General features: G+C 38.5%; 2 protein-coding genes across 20 annotated transcripts in view; one reads left to right on the plus strand and one right to left on the minus strand.

Moving 5' to 3' along the window:
• Positions 1 to 17,395, plus strand: part of shep (alan shepard) — a 145,086-nt gene that overhangs the window by 42,394 nt on the left and 85,297 nt on the right. The window lies entirely within an intron of this gene.
• Positions 11,020 to 13,152, minus strand: LOC108012575 (uncharacterized). Its single transcript, XM_017077989.4, has 2 exons — positions 12,958 to 13,152; positions 11,020 to 12,896 (listed from the first exon to the last, which is right to left on the minus strand). The coding sequence occupies exons 1-2, from the start codon at positions 13,047 to 13,049 to the stop codon at positions 11,159 to 11,161; spliced, it is 1,830 nt and encodes a 609-aa protein (XP_016933478.2). The 5' UTR covers positions 13,050 to 13,152; the 3' UTR covers positions 11,020 to 11,158.

Here is a 17,395-nt window from a genome sequence, read left to right on the forward strand (position 1 = left end):
TTTTCTTCACTTTTTCTATTTAATTTTATGAATTACCCTACTGTTCCTATCTACTTTCCTGTTTCTGTGTAATTTATTCTGTCAATCCATTGTATTGTATACCGCAGTGTTCCTATTAACAGTGCTCCTATCACTTGGACTATCCTCCTAACTGCCAAAGACCCCTATATACCCATCGCTATCTAACCTACTGTCCCTATCTACTTTCCTGCTAATAAGCACGGTCATACGCCCCGTGGTGCGACTACATCGTTGAACATCAGACGTCTGCAATTTCGATGACTTCGACAGCAACTTTTTGTCGCCTATACGCTTGGATGGACTGACTATGTCTATAGGACTATGGCAACCAGCGCAGATATAGCAACAAAGTTGTTGCCGATGGTACAACATCTGCAACAGTCTGCAGATTGCTAATGGCCATTGTTAGGGAATCTGGTTTTGTGGCTGGGTATAGGGGATATAATAGATGGCAGAGACCAACCAGAGAACATGCTCAAGCAAAAGTGAAGAAACAGAGTGACAACGATAGAGATGGATAGAGAAGTATGTAGCTATAGCTATGGCGCATTCCTATATCGCGGTTCAAGTCGCAGCTTCAATGTTGTTGAACCGTTAGAAACGTCTTTGCCTCGCGTCATTGGAAAGATGTTCTGCCCCTCGGATTTTTTTCTTTATTCGCAACTAGTTTGGCACCGCTTTTCCCCTCTGAATTTTCACTTTTCTGCAAAGCTTTTTCCTGTTTTTTTTCGTTTGGCGTTGTTCCGTTTGCCGTTGTCCAACATCCAACAACGTCTAATGCATCCGCTTAGCCTCGCCTCGTTCTCTGAATGGAATGGCTTAGCCAGCGCCAAAGCCAAAGCCAGTTAACGCCGAGCGTAGTTGGCCTGGCCCAAAGGGGTTTTCGAGAGAGGGGGGTTGGAAAAATGCGTTTAGAGCTTGACAGTCAATGCACCTGCTCACGGACTTTTCTTTGTCCGCATCTGCCGCCTCTTTTCCTCCCGGGAAATTGTCATTGTCTGGTTTTTCTTTATCGCTGCTCTCTCTCAATCCATCCATATATCTCTTTCTCTGACCAACTCCTCCTTCTTTTTCTATTTTTTTTTTTGCAGCTGATTTCCATTTAATTGATTTCACATTCCATACGCGTGATTCATTTGGATCCATTTCCACATAGTTTGCCATTTGTCTGAATGGAATAGAAGTGAAGTTTAAATAGATGACAGCTGAAATTGCGCAAGTTTTTGAGAAATGTTGGTTATAGGTAATCGTATTTTATAATGAAGGGATAGGTGATGAATCGGCAAAAAGAAAGGAATTTCTAGACTGGAATTCAAGAGCTTATGGCACTAATTAGAGTGTCAAAAATGTTGTAAATGCTAAACAACTGTAACAGAAATTTCGACAGCTTTTTACAAATCTATCACGGCACGAAAATTTAATAAGGTAATTGTTGTAAAATAGTTAGACCTTCACTTTTAATAATCTCTTTAGCACGCTAACTAGTATATATATTTTCAGACAGTTGGATAAACTTTAAAAATAATATATTATTATATTATTAATAAATTAAAATTTCAAAGGATGAACCATATCGTGTAACATGTTGCCTGCTATAGGGATTCGTTATGATTTATTCTTGAATTATCTGCATTATTTTTTTTTGGCTAGCCAAACGTTAATGAACTACTGCCCACGCAGAGATGCAAAGTGGATGCTTTTACAGAACCACCCACAGATCCCACGATTACCACTTTTGTCTATCGTAATTATGACCATAATAACCCCCATCAATTTCCGTTATAATCGCCATGCAGCCAACCGAACATCGAGCCACTTATTCCATTGTCACCTTATCCCACATGGTAAATGTTTATTATTATTATGCCTTTTTATTTTGTGCTTTTGTGGGCGTTTGGCGGGATAGGGTGAAAGTTAACGAACCATAAATCACGGGCACGATCAATGTCCGTATCTATATATATCCATATGCCATGTCTTCGATGCATTCCATGCAGATACAATGACATCAATTACATGCCATAACATTTTGCATGTGCAATTTTGCCGACTCTACCACTTCTCTCCACCTCGCTGGGGGAATGATGATGGGATGATATAGGGTCTAGGGACCTCCCCCCACTTAGCGCCAAACGACCGAAAATGGCCAGGGGAACGGAACTGAACCGAACTGAACTGAACAGAACGGAAAATACAGTTATTTAAGGCCTAAAACAATTGCATGCCTCGCTGGCTTTTCGGTCGATTCTGGTTTTGGTTTTGGGCCCAGGCTATCCATCTATTACGACCCCCCTCCCCCCACGGTTTTTGGGCCCACCCACCACTTGCAGACTGTTTAAATAGACAACCGTCTGTGTCTGGGGCCTGAGTTTTGCAGTCTGTCCGTGCTTTAATGCGTCGCTTTCCCCCACTTTTTACCCCCTTACCCCCCGCCTCTGAAATGCACTTGAAATGCTTTTTCCAAGCGCATTTTCATTTATTTTATTGCAGGTTGTTTTTGTTGCTCTTGTTGTCTCTGTTACTGAGAGGTTCCTCTGCAGCGATATGCAATTTGTTTTATACGCTCATTGCCTGCACCGTCTTTCTGTGCCTCTGCCCCCCCTTTGGGGGTGAAAACCCCCTGGAAACCTGCACCCATGCCTCTGCCTCTGTCTCTGTCTAACTGTCTGGGTGCCTATCGAGCGCCGTCTATCTGTCTTTCTTTCCTTTCTTTGTATAACTTGCACGAGGCAATAGATCATGGGGGTATATTAGTTCGGAAAATCATTGTAATTACTTCCAAATATTAAAATATTTATTTTTAATACAAACCATAAGATATGAACTATAAATATTAGTTTTGAGATTGTTTTTATGTCCTGCAGAAGAAAATATCAATGTGTTTCTAAGCCTAGAAGTTTGAGAAACAATAAAACTTAATATCAAAAGGATTTTTATCCTTGAAAATTCAAAATCAAATGGAAATCAAATGTAGACACAAAAAAATATTTCTTAAATGTATTATCTTTAAATCAAAGGGCTTACTTATTTTTTTTGTCAGATTTAACTGGCAAACGATTTTAAAACAATTTGTACAGAACAGATTATAAGAGGAAATATTAATGGTTATACTTTTTTCTTTGGGTAAAAGTATGATATATTTTTTTTTATGTTGCTCTGTAATTTAATTTCAAAGATATATTTTTTTTTATGTTCTATAGCTGCTATAGCTCATTCCCATTTTGAGCATTTAGTTTACAATTTCTTGTTAGCAGTATATAAATAAATAACTAAATAAATATTTGTTATGTTGCTTTTAGATCTAAATAAATATAGATATTTTATGGGTTTTAAATAGGATTTCTTCGCCGAATACCACTTTGAGTGCCTCTAAAGAGGATGTAATTTGTAATATACTTTTCAGACTCGAGGGTACTATCCATTCGATCTCTTTTCGCCAATTTCCCGGCTGCGTGCTGCATGTGCCACTTGCGCCTCTCGGTCGGCGTTCAACGCTCAGCGTTCTAAATTAAAGCCCGAAGAGGCAGGGGCACAGGCAGAGGCAACTGCAACTCGAACGTCAGCCGCTATCCACTCGACTCGACTCGACTTGACTCGACTCGCCAAAGCAAAACTCGTCTGCGGAATGAGACTTAACAAGTGGAAAAGTCTAAAACCGCAATCAAGTGGCAAACAGACCCAATACACACACACACACACACAGCAAAAAAAAAAATACTTTTTGTATTATAGAGAATTTTGTTTTATTTTTAGAAATTGCCAATCAAACACATAAACCAATCAAACAGAGTGGGAGATCGATTGGGTATGGGGGCATAGTTGTTACCTTGATGGATTCGAGCTGGCTTGCAGGTTGTTACAGACGATTTGGCCACGCCCACTGTGGCAGTAGCGCCTCTCCAAGTTGGTCAAGTTTTTGGCCAACTTGTCCGCTTGTTCGGTTGACTTGAGCCGATTGGAATCGGTATTGGAATTGGTATTGGCCCGACTTGACTGGACTGACTTGTTGGCCCATTTGGCATTGTTTTGGCTTCAACAACTAGCGTCTAGCATTGACATTCTTGAAATGTCTGCCACGCCCTTTAATTTGCACATTTGCATGCAATTGGGAATTTCACACTTTTTCTCCACCATTAGAATTAATCAAACTATTGACTCTTTGTACTCGCTTTGTTATAAGCCCGAAAATTTGTTTTGCAGGCAAAATAATTGGTAAATATTTTATTAACATACAAAAAGGTGGTCCTACTATTTTGTTTATGAAATATTTACAAAAATTTTTTCGGTGACTTTTTAAGAGCCCCATACATTAAATATATTTCAGCGAACATCATTAAAATTTGTGTGGCATTTTTTATGCATATACATTTATGCACATAAAACACCATTTGCCATTTTGCGGTGAAACAAACGCAAAAACGTATTTTGGTTAGCCCTATCTACCTTTTTATAAGCGAGCTTTTAAAAATTTGCATATTTTTCATATGTTTTGTGTCCTTTTTTTTGTTGCCTTTGTGTAATTGCCCGCCAGGAAATGGGCATAAAGAAATTATATTTAATTTTTTATGCAAGCATAAATCATTGGCGGAAAAGATGTGACATTGATATGAATCCGTATGATATTACAGCATTTTGAAATGCAATTTCAGAGTTCCGTTCTGGATTAGAGGTTCATTTGATAAATTGCCTAGATAAAAGCCAAAGCAATTTTTTTTTTCATTCAGAAGAAATTTATAAGTTCGACAGGGAAATAAATCAATTTAAAATGTTTAAACACTAAAACAATATATCAAAAATGTTTAATCCTTGGAAAAGTAAGTGCTGATGATTATAGCTGTTTCTGTAAAACATATTCAACTTATTGAAACACTAACAGGTATTTAATTAAATGTATTTCGCGGCGAAACGCAAAGCAAACCACATACAATTTTTGGACATTACTCATACGCCGCGTAGTACGCTTTGAGTGAATGAGAACGAGCGAAATGCAAATGAAAGCCCAGAGAAAATGTTAATTAACTGTCCCCGTCGTGTGCTTTTTATTAAATAATCTTAAATAGAATTACGTGACTTTGCTGCGCTTTGCCAGACACTTAATTATATGTTGGAAAAGCCACACAGACACATACGCACACCGCACACATAGATACGTAATCACACACCTTCAGTACGTTTTTCATGTCCAAGTGGTTTCCGAGGTTGGTCTTTGGGGTTTTTGGACTGCCAGCAGGGGGTGGAGGGTGGAAAAGCGCTTAGCTGTTTTCCTTTTATTATTTGCTTACATTTTCCTTTATTTCATTTGGCTTTACTTTGCCGTATTCATACATATTCACACCGCACACAGATACTCACACCGCACACAGATACACACCCCTAATCTCACTTCTGTTGATTTTTATTTCGTTTGCAGCCTTTCTTTTGCTGGAGGTTAAGTATCTGTTTACATTTCTTTCTACACCTTATTCATTAAGTGCGTTTTGCCCCCTAGAGTGTGTGTGTGCGCTTGTATCTGTGAGAAGTTGTTTATTTTTGTAGCCTGCAGTACATTTATTTGTGTGTCTTGGTGTGGTTACCAGCTGCTACTCACCGATTTAGTTCAGCGAATTCTTGGGAGTCCTTCGTAGGCATTTATACTCTAATAAAACTAGAAAGCCTTTGTTAAAAATTAAAAAATATTTTAAAAATTATGAATTAAATTTACATTTGAAATATATTAGTGTAAAATACAGAAGACTATATACTTTTAAATTAATTTTAAAATTTTTGTTTTTAAGACAAAAAAGACATTTTTGAGTTACATTATTTGACAATTTTTTTTAAGGCTTTAAGCTGTCAACCAATTTAATTGAAATTAATTTATTATTTTCAAATACTTTATCCTTGTTTTGTTATATTCTTAAAAAATATTGAAGTTATTGTTTTCAAGGGTAAAAAACATTTTTAAATAAAATTGAACACAACAAATATTTTTAAAGTGCTCAGCTTTAAACCCATTTTCTTCCAAATATTTATTTGCTTGTTTTGTCTGCCACTTTTGGCACCCGTCCTTAAAAATTTTCCCTCAACAAAACAAGGGTATTTACCCATTTGTTTGCCACCAATAATTTCCCCTTATTGTTTTCCTTCTCTTTGACTTTTATTATGCGCTTGCAACAATTTGGTTTAATAGAAATTTTTGCTTTATATCGAGTGTTTTGCTTTGGAATTGAATTCGATTCAGCTCATTTCGGTATTTCCCGCCCACCGCTGAGCCAGCAGCATTAAATTGGTGTGGCCAAGAAAATTGTTTAGCTGGGATTAGCTTTCAGCTGCTGGCTTCTGCCACACTGCTCCTTTTTCTATTTCTCATAAAAAGTTCATTCGCCAAAATGGCCAAATGTTTACTGTACTTCAATCCTGAACCCCCCCCCACCCCATGCCACGCCCCCATTTTGATACCGCCTTTCGCATGTGGAATGTTTTTGCTTTTGCGGTTGCCTTTTGCCGTTGCCTCTAGCCAATTGTTGTTTATATATTTTTGGCTTATTTTTATTGGCTGTTTTTGCTGGCATTGTTTCGCTCTCCTCTTGGCCGAGTTGATTGCCTGGCTCCTTGCCGGGAAATTGATTTGCATTTGTTTGTGGGGTGGCAGGGAAATTGCAGAGATCTCTCGATAATTGAAAATTGTATTTCGCACGATTGAGGGTCAAAGGTCAGAGGGAAACTAGTCATCGTCATTGGCAATGAGCTCACATATAGAGAGAAAAAAGAGTTACGTATTAGAGTTGACAAGGTATAAACAGTTCTTGAATTTTAAATGACTGTCATGCCCAACTTAGGTAAATAACTAATAAAAATATACCATTTTTTTTATTAATCTTAAGCCATCTGTGCTTAAATACACAAGTATCAATAGAAAAATTTTTTTTTTTTAATATTTTATAATAACATTTTATGTAAAATTACTTGTATTTTAAATCTTTCTACTAAAGTAGGTAACAGAGGAGGTCGTGTTCCTAAGACTTTGAAATTATATTGTGTTCCCTTTTCTATTTTTTTATAATATTATATTTTTTTAAATTCCCACATAATCACTTTCCATGTTCAATTTCGATTTCTGTCCTTGATAATTTGGCATCACTTTGGGTCCATTACAAATTTAATGGCAGGACTTCTGGCCAACGTGATGAGGTCACCTTCTGATCAAAAAAAAACACCAGGGGAAAAAAACCTGCATGGGGCAATAGAATCACCGCCATCCTCCCCAGCAAAACAAGCTGCAGTTTTTATTCAGTCCTGTGCAAATAGGAGAAAGCAGCTGCAGTTTGCAGTTGCCGAGTGGAAAATTTAATTACATGCAAATACCGTTAACTGTGCAGGGACACTGGATTGTGGGAATGCTTTTTTGCGGACAGGATCCTATGGCCAACATGCCAAAGGACTCGGGAGGATGATGACGATGATGATGCCATGGCCAAAGGACAATCGTCTGGCGGTTCCTTGTTATTGTTGCAAGTGAAGTGTGGTGGCTCAAAAAAAAAAAAGTACATATACAAAAAAAAAAGAAAAACGAAACAGAGTTTTCTTTTAGCTGCAATTGCAGTTGTTGTGGTGGCCATAAAAACTCCCACATGCAAACACACACACATATATGCAAATCCTTCTCATAAAGCTCGTTATTATTCCTGCTTTGTTTTCCACTCCTTTTTTTTATATTCCCTTCTATGTATTGTTTTATCTATGCAACTCTTAGGGATATTTGTTTTATGCACGCCTGCAGGTTAAAGCAAATATTTGCATATTAGCTGGATTTTCTATCTTTTTTTCCCTTTACCCTAAAGTTTCAATAAAAAACTAAGTTTGCAGCTTTAACTTGAAACCAAACTAGAATTTATTGCATAAGAATGCAATTTATTTAAAACGCATTTCTGCCTCAGGGAACTTGGTTGTCTAATGGAGCATGATGCTATTGTTTTCACTTGTTTTCAGGTCCATATATTTAAATGTGGGTATTTAATGGTTTTTATTTTGTTTGCTTAAATGCACTTAGAGATGTTAATGGAACACTGATAGAAATAAAATATAAACATATAATATTTTAGAATTTTTCCCTTTCTTCTAATTCTTAAACCCTCTAAATTTTTGTATAATTTCTTTAAAATTAAAAATTATTTCTTTCCGAGTGCTTTTGAGTTAGGATAAGTTTCTGGCCTGAAACTTTTCCCGTTGCACTTTTATTTGGATGGAAAATCGCAAAGTTTGTGGTTCTGTTTCTGTTAGTTGCTGTCAAAGTTGTTGCAATGTTGCAGTGCAAATTATTTGCATGTAGCCATTGTTTACACATAGTTACTGTCGTTGTCAGTTAATGTAAATTTTCCCTTTTTTTTACATTATTTGTAGTGCTGGTTTTGGGCTGAAATTTAAATTTAGAATTTGTCAAGTTTTATTTTAAACCAGAAAGAGAAATTTGCAAATTATTACCATTTCAATATTGGTTTTGCCGTTCATTTTCAGTCACTATATTTAATAAATATTAAAGTTTAAATCGATTTTTTGTATATTTTAAATTGGATCAGTGCTTTGGTTTTTTTTTTTAACTTTCATATACCAAAAATATCCTGCTTTATTATGAAAAGTATTCAATTTTTTTTCATAAATGTTCTATTTTCTAGATATTTCTTTCTAAAATATTTCTTATGACAACACTGCGTATACGTTATGTTTTCTTTGAATTAATTTTGATGACCAAATAAATATTCGTTTGCCTACACAGTTTGCAATTTTCCATTTTTCATTTAAAGCCTATTTAACCCCAGAATGGCCTGCAAAATTGAGCTTCATATTTTCGACCCCCACGTGCGAGGCACAAAAGTTGCCCAATCAATTAGTCAGAAGTTCTCATATGTGGGCTCTAACGACGTCTGCTTTGACTTTCTGGCAGCCAAAAAGGGGGAAATGAAATGGGGGGAACCACTTAACAGGTGAAGGTGGGTGGTGTTAAGACCGAGGTTTATTTACATGGCCAGGTTTCTTGGGACAAGCCACGTCAAAAAGTGCACAAATTACCTGTGATGGGTCGATGGATATACTCGTATATGCCTGCTCCAGTTACAGCAAACCCCCCTTCCATTTACCCAACCACCACCCCTGTTTTTGGCGCAGTAGTCTGACAATTAATCACTTTGTCATAGGCGACGTTTCGCTTCGATTTGCCGGCAAACACACACACATACACCAGGCTTCAATCATTAATTTATCATGTGCACTTAGCAGGAAAATTGCGACAAAACCCCCCTCCACCCACACCCTCAATCACAATTTTCCCTGAAATGCAGGACACTGTGTCCAGTGGCCATAGTTTTTTGTTTGTTTTGGTTTTGTTCATTTTTGCAGCTTTTCTTTCTAGGTTTTCCAGAGGTTTTGTTTTGCATAGTTGGTCGTTCGGCTGTCGTTGACATATGACGCCACATGGGCGGCGGCGGGGGCGTGGCACCTGTAGTTTAATTACCACAGTTGTGCAGGGGGCGTGGCACAGGTGAAACTACAAATTAATTGCGCCAAACAATTTGCTGCAACAGAGACGTGCGGTAGTGCGATATTTACACGCAAAATTAAAAATTAATGCAATCAGCAAACAGCAAAAAAATCCATAAAACCCCTCATGAAAAAAATCTGCATTTTTTTTGCTCACTTTGATTGTTCAGTTGATGAAATTTTAATTGTATTTGAGTGAATGCAATTTGTTATAATAAATATAATAAATATATGAAAATGTGCATAATAAAACCAGAACTAACTTTGATTTTTCTCCTCTTTTCTCATTGCAGGTAAGCCAGAAAATACGATTAATTAATAACGAAATGGTTAAAGTTGAAAGCAGGTATTTAAGCTTTTGTTTTTTTTTTTGGGAAGTGGAGAAAACCTAAAGTACCAAAGCCTGAAAAGCATTTTACTCAACCTGTCGTCTCTATTATCTCCCAGCGACAGGCGAGACCACAATGTCAGTCCTTTTTCCATTCGCCCCTCTTGCTCGGATGTCGAAAAATGCAATTTTTAAATTTCCATTAATTTCGCGCTGTCGACTTTTGTGAAATGTTGTCGCTGCGAGAGAAGCGAGAAAGAATCCAGGGCTCGAATGCAAAAATAAAGACAGAAATGTCTCCGGGTGCAGGAAAAAAAAACAAACAAGAACAACAACATTGTGTTTGTCAGCCATGCAAATAAGCACAGGTGAGATGAGGTGGCACAGGTAACCTGCTGTCTAAGTGACTGATGCCCCAGAGTGAGTGTGCTGTTTTTTTTTTCTTTCCTGGTAAAATGGGAAAATGGTAAGGCTTCTCAGCAGGCCGCCAGCGATTTCTTTTTTTTTTTTCATTTTCAACGTTACCTGCCCTGTTTTTAATGACACACACGGACCACGCCCACAGCCACCGCCCATCGCTTGTCGAGAGGTGGCAATAATATAGAGAGAGAGACCAAAACGCTTCAAGGATCCGCGCGTCCTACGACTATTTTAGCCATATCCTCTTGTTGTCGCCGTGTCGCTGAACAAGCGACTTTACACCGACAACGTGACATTTAATTCAAAATGTTTTACTTGTATCCTCACACCATCTCCGCTTTTCCGCTTTCCACACGCACACATTTTTCCTCTTGTCGTGCTTGTTAAAAAAATAGGAGGAAAATCCTGAGGAAAGGATAACAGGTCGCGACAAAGTTGGATATAGAAAAGCTGTAAATGACAAATTGATGCTACTGAGTCAGGTCTTTTGAGCACTGCGGAAACAAAAAATAAACGAAAATGAGAATATGTATAGTATACGGTTGGTGGTTCAATTGATAGCACTATCGAAAATATCGATGGTTTTACAGTTTCGACCATCGCTCAGTAGTTTTGTATTTCTTAAGCTTCCATTATACAAATATTTTACATTTCCTGAGTTATTCATATTTTCTATTTATCGACAGTATCGATAGTATCGATAGTCAGGACTATTAACACCAAAGAGAACCCGTTGGTTGATTGACTTATAATTTATATTCTAAATTTGTACATTTGATCAAAGAATGAAATGATTAAATCGTAGATCCTGAAAACCTTGGAGTAAAAATGTATACGAAATACCGAAAATTTTCAATTGGGAAATAGTCCTTCGGTCTAATCTTCATCGTCTTCTCCCTCGCCTCCTTCGACTTCTCCGCCGCCACCACCTTCTTCCTCCTCGACCATCTCTTCTGAAGAACTGACCTCCACAATGGGTTCAATCTCAGAGACCAGATCCTCCTCAAAGTCGCTAATCTCTCCCAGCTCTTGCAGGCACTTGTCATAGTTCTCATCGAAACGAATGTTCTCATTGAGAGATCTAACCTCCACATCTTCATCAGGAGGAAGTAAAGCCGGAGCAGTTCCCGGAGGACATTCGGTGATATTTCTTATCTTTAGAGTATGTATATGGAATATAGCCGATCGGTTAGATTCCAGTAGAATCTGATGAAAGACGCTCAACAGCCGATCCATATTCCCGAACATCCTAACCGTAGCACTTTTCGGATCTTCACCCTCCTCCAAAATGCGACCCACTATATTGTGACGGTACGGATCCATTAGATAGATAAAGTCTGACTTTTTCCACAGCGAGTACATTTGATTGTTGATCTGAAAGATCACATAATCATTTTGATCCAAAGCCTTTTCCAACATCAGATGAAAATCGTTGAACTTGTACATTGGCACACACTTCCACCAGCCCTCGTAAACATTGGGAGTAAGCATAATCTCGGCCACAAATTGACCCATGCGAATCTGTCGTGGGAAATCATCTAGATCCATGGGTTGACTGAGATCCACACAGGGTTCCCAGCAATTCTTGCACATATTAACGCCATAGCACATGACCTTGTCGTACATCTTCTGGTCCCACGTGGCCGGATGATCGATTTTGGAGGCCAAAGCTGTGGCCACAGCAACTGGCAGGGCACTACGGTTCCTCAGGGCATCCTTTGAGTTCAGGGTTAGATGAAGATTGGACTTGACATAGGCATAATCAGAGGCTATCACATCGAATTGACTCATTCGCATTCCATGTTCTCGTTCCCAACTTTGTCCCGTATTTCCAGGAGTGGCCATACGAACCACCAAGATCTCCCTAATCGTAAACCTAGAAGTCTTCTCCAGATCACTCTCCTTTTTAATTAACCAAATGACATTGTCGAAGGACTTCAGGCACAAGAGCAGAGGATAACCCTCTTCGTAATTGGGTTTCATAGTGCTCTTATCCCTGCCATTCAGATCCAAGACCATCCACACACCCTTCTCCTTCCAAATCAGTAGATACCAGTTGGGTGTAAAGAAAATCCCATATTTGGCCTTCTTAAAGAAGGCTCTTAGGATCCTCCGTAGATTGTGTATGGTATTTTCATAGCCGTAGATATCGAAGGGCGCCTCCAACTCCATGGCAAACTCAATATCGTTGATTTTAAAGTGACGAGTGACCCTTTGCTCATTTTCATCGTATATATCGGGGGCTTCTACCGCATTCGGGGGATACATATTCTCCGAATCGTTGAACAGCACCTGACCTTCGTTCACAATCATGTCGATGGTCTCGGGTTTCCACTCATCACGACGTGTGTAATAGGAGTGAGCGAATCCCTTGAGATTTGCGCCAAATCGAACACTCTCCTGATTCGGAATCCCCGCCTTTACAATTATGGTACCGGAAACTACGCCTATAGGGTAACCCAAAGATCGGTCTATATCATTACGGCGCATTCGAGCACAAGCCTTGGGATCAAAGGGTTGCACATAGGGTTCATCATGACCGCCAAAGATTAGACAGTTCTTAAAGGAGCAAGGATCATAGGGCTCTGGCCACAGTTTATCCAGACGTACCAGACTTTGCAATATTGTTAGGATATAATAATCATATAGGTATAATATGAAAATGCTAGACTTACGGTGGATCACAAGGCGGGCAGGGTGGACAAGGTGGACAGGCGGGTCCACATCTTGAAGGACAGCAGGCCCCTCCTCTCATGCGATTGGCCATTTTACAAAGATTTTGGAACAAAATAAACTTTTATTTTATCACAAATAATTTGAAGAGCTCCAACCGTACGTTTCCAAACGTTGAAAGCTACTGCATACGGCAGTTTCCCAATTTTTTGACAAGCAGTTCAACAAGTTTAGAACTTTTTTAAGAGGTTACTAGATAAGATTTACACAATAAATTTCTAAAAAAAAATAAACACTATTCTTTTTTGTCAATCAAACATTATTTATTTATTTCCCACTAAAAATATCTAATTGAAAAAGTTTTTTTTAATAATTTCAATAACTAGAAACCTTTAATTTGGTAATGAAGTTTATACTGGTCCACTTCTTTATACAAAGTGACTGGCTAAGTCTAATCTCCACATCATGTACTTCCCGTGCAAGCGAAAACGCTTTCCTTCCATAGAAATCAGTTATTCCTGCACTTTACCAACCTTCATTAGCCACTCCTTTCATCAATTGACTCACCTGCTGAAAGATTCGATCTGTTCTAAGAGCTCAGACGAAACCGCATTGGAAAAACGCTCGGCTTTCATTACACAAATTGCGTTTGAGGTTGTTCGAAGGAGGAAGAAGACCGAACTCACTCACATGGGATGGCAAACTTATGATAATTTTTATTGTGCACAAGCCAAGTCAGCAGTGGAAATCAGTTGAGGGCCATTTTTGTTTTTGGCTTTTACGAGGCCGGCAGTTAATTCCTTATCCGGCCGGCAGAAGAGACAGTTAACACAGGCAGCAAACAGCTAAATGTAATTGGAAAGCTCATCAAGAGTTGGTTGTTCTTGCTGCTTTTGTTGGCCACTTGCCACTTGAGTGGGCCCGGAAAAGTATGCAAAGAATTTTTGTGGTGCTGTGCCATCAAGTTTGGTTTATTTTCCGCTGCTATTTTTGCAGTGTGTGTGTTTGTGTGTGTGTGCGATGTGCGGTTTATTGAAAACCAACGCGACGTATACGTAACGTAAAGGAGGTATCACAGTATCATCAACAACTGGGGAACAACCGACCTCCGACCTCGTCAACGTAGTAGTAGTAGAAGTCACTCTGCTTAGCTAAGCTGCTTTGATGGCATTTACGAGGGAGCCCTTTATTGTCCTTTTGTTTTTCGCCTCCTGTTTTTGGTATATCCACGTAATTGGCTTAGCAAACGAGAGGTTTTCGGGGGTAAAAATATATAGGGAGAAGAGAGAGCCGAGAGCCGAGAGCCGAGACTACAGTCCTATTAACAATTTCGTTGTGTGCAACGTTTTTATTTCGTGTCATCCAATCAGCAAGGATTCCATTTCGACCCCCTTTGGAGAGCATGTGAGATTGATTCCCCGAGCAGCCATCAAAGGGGATTCCATTCTTTTCTTTTTTTTTTTGGTTTGGGTTTTTTTTTGCCCACCTACCCTGTGAGATTTTTCATTTTTCGAGGAGTGGGGCTGCCGCCAAATGGACGGATGAACGGACGGACTTCCTTCCTCCCTTCGATATCTACTCCGAGTGCAATAAATTTAGCTCGAATCGTAAATTTTAAACACTTCATTAAACAAACGAAAAGGAAGCGAAATCGCTTAACGATTATCGCCTGGCTCTCACCCACTCAACGAGCTGACTCCGCCCATTACTGCCTATGGATGCACTGAGAGATAAATATTAATTCTTAATGCACAATGGGAAAGAACATTTTTTAGTCCAATTCAAATTTGCATAAAAAAATATGGTAAATATTTTAAATGTTTTAAAATCAATTGTGCAATACTTAAACAACAAAATCTTATTTAAAAACACTTTAAATAAATTAATTTTATCCATAATCCATTCAATTAAATAAATAACTTGTTTTTTTAATTTAAACCAAATCAGATAAAAATCTATCTCTCTAATTTCAATATGAATGAAATCAAGAAAATCCATGTAATATTTTTAATATAATTTAATATTGAAATGTATTTCTGTAATATATTTTTTAGTGTACTTCCAAACTGGACTGGCTCTTAAACATTTCCTTTTCCATTTTCGTTGCTGCACCGAAGTCCGTGGGGAAAAGTCTTGGCAATGCAGCCGCTGTGAAAACAGGAAAAACTTCGACTCCTCCTGTGGAGACGCCACCGTGATGACCACTGTGTATTGGAGCCCAACCTTTCCGTTTGGTAGCCCATTTTCTAAGCTCCATGGCTGTCGTCTGGTTCAGTGCTCAATAATGATTTCCATTGCGAATTATTTGCATTTCCCCAAACTCATTATGTTTGCATTGTGCAAAAATTCGCTCCGACGTTTGCCATGGCCAGCCACCTGAATCTGTTATTCGTCTTTTTCATCCACCTCTCAGCCTCTTGATCCAAATTTCCCTGCCGTCACACAAAAATATTACCAAATGCTTTGTTAGCCTTGGCGGTTTTCAGAGGTTGCCTGGGATTCTTGGAATTTTTGAATGGCTTTCGCTAATGGAATTTCACTCCCGCTGATTGAGTTATATTTCACAATTACCTTAAGCCGAAGTACCAAGCATAATTCAAAAGAAGCCTGTGAATATAGCTGAGTTTCCTGGCAAAAATCTGATTATTTAAAATAAGCATCCACTTCTATAAAATGAATATAGCCATTTTTTCTACGCTCTTTATAAAACATTTTTTTTGCTGTTCCCTACTATTATATTAAATATTTTCCTTCCGCTTAAATTCCCCACTAATTGCATTAGCTTCAAACAATTTTATTTTATATTGAAAAAATGCGCACTTTTTTTTGTTTCAGGGTCCAATATTTAATTAACTTTCTTTAATAAATAAAATCATGGTGCGCATATGAAAATATGGACAAGCATAAAATGGTTTGAAAAATGATATTTCCGGTAAAGAACGCCCTTCGTTCTTATTTAACCCATGCCATCTCGACCATTTCATTTCATTTTGTTTCGTTTCGTTTCGTTTATTACACGTCAAGCGTCAATGAATGTCATTTTGACAGTTCATAAGACAAATAGGACAATGGCAGCGATGGCAGCGGAAATGGTTGGATAGTTTTGAGGTTTTTTGCAGGAGGAGATACAGATACAAATACAGATACAGGTGAGAGGAAGGACAGGTGCGTCTGGGTGTTCCGCAGCGGACATTAATGTGTCAGCGTGTGCAGCGTCTTGTGGCATATGAGGGACGTGCTCAGGCGTCAGGACAACACTCCTTTGCCTTTGCCACCCAAGAAACCCCCTTTAGAACACCGAAACACCCATCCACCTACTACATCCCTGAATAATGTGTGTAAATGTGGCCCGAAAGACGGAGCCCGTAGTCTTTGGCCGTTCTCGACGAACGTGTAAGTGGCCCCGGGCAAAAAGGGATTGATATAGTATAGTGGTATATTGTGGGTGGAGCAGGATGTGGCAGGATGTGAGAGATGCTGCAGCTGTCGTCGGAACATGACAACTTATTGGCATTTGGCTGCCAGCTTCCCTGACAGTTTGCTTCTTCCACATTTAAGGCCTTAAACAATTTCTATCTGCAAATTGAAAATCAGATAAGAATAGGGAAGCTGAGAAATAGAGATGGCTATCAGTTTAATGGATTGGAAAAAGGAGACATGACACCTGAAAAAAAATAAACCTGGAATTTGATGATCAATTTTTGTTGTCATTCTTTAAACAAACAACAAGTAGAAAACCATTTAAGTTTATTTAAAAATTGTAAAATTCGTAATCTAATCAAATCATAATATTTTTGAGAATTTTTAACAAGAGCAGGGATTATATTTAATTGGTATTATTATTTTTAATAAAAGAAAATAGTAAATAGTTAGTAAAAGCCTTACATTTTTTATAATTCATGATGATAAAGTTCTGTTAAAAAATGTTTAAATATAAATGTTGTAGTGTTTTACTCAGCAATACCTTAAATAGGGAATATATATCATAACCCTTCATAATGCAAATTGCGAAGCAAAGTTTAATAGCTTCTTAAACACTTTTCCAACTCTAGGCCCCATAAAATATGTATATTTCTGTCTGTGTACGTCTCCACTCCTGAGGACTCTCCTTCCCGGAATTCTATCGCCTCTGGACTAGACTAGAGCTCTGCTCCCTTATTGACATTTCCCCTCCCTTGTTGATAGCCTAGAACGAACTTTTCAATGCATTGTCATAAATCATTTTGCGGCAAAAACAAGTTGAACGCGCCACGCCCACACATCTGACTGCCACATGCCGTGGACATTCCATTGTGTTTGCCAGGAAAATGTACGTGGGTGGGAAATGGGAAAAGGCGGTGCGGGAAAATTCGAGGCAGTCCGAGAAACAGAGAGAGAGAGAAATGTCAAAGTTGAGTCAGCTCAGCTCTGTGTGAAGTGGTGGCCATTGCTGGAATTCCC

This window comes from Drosophila suzukii, chromosome 3 (genome assembly GCF_043229965.1).
Source record: "Drosophila suzukii chromosome 3, CBGP_Dsuzu_IsoJpt1.0, whole genome shotgun sequence".
NCBI lineage: Eukaryota > Metazoa > Arthropoda > Insecta > Diptera > Drosophilidae > Drosophila > Drosophila suzukii.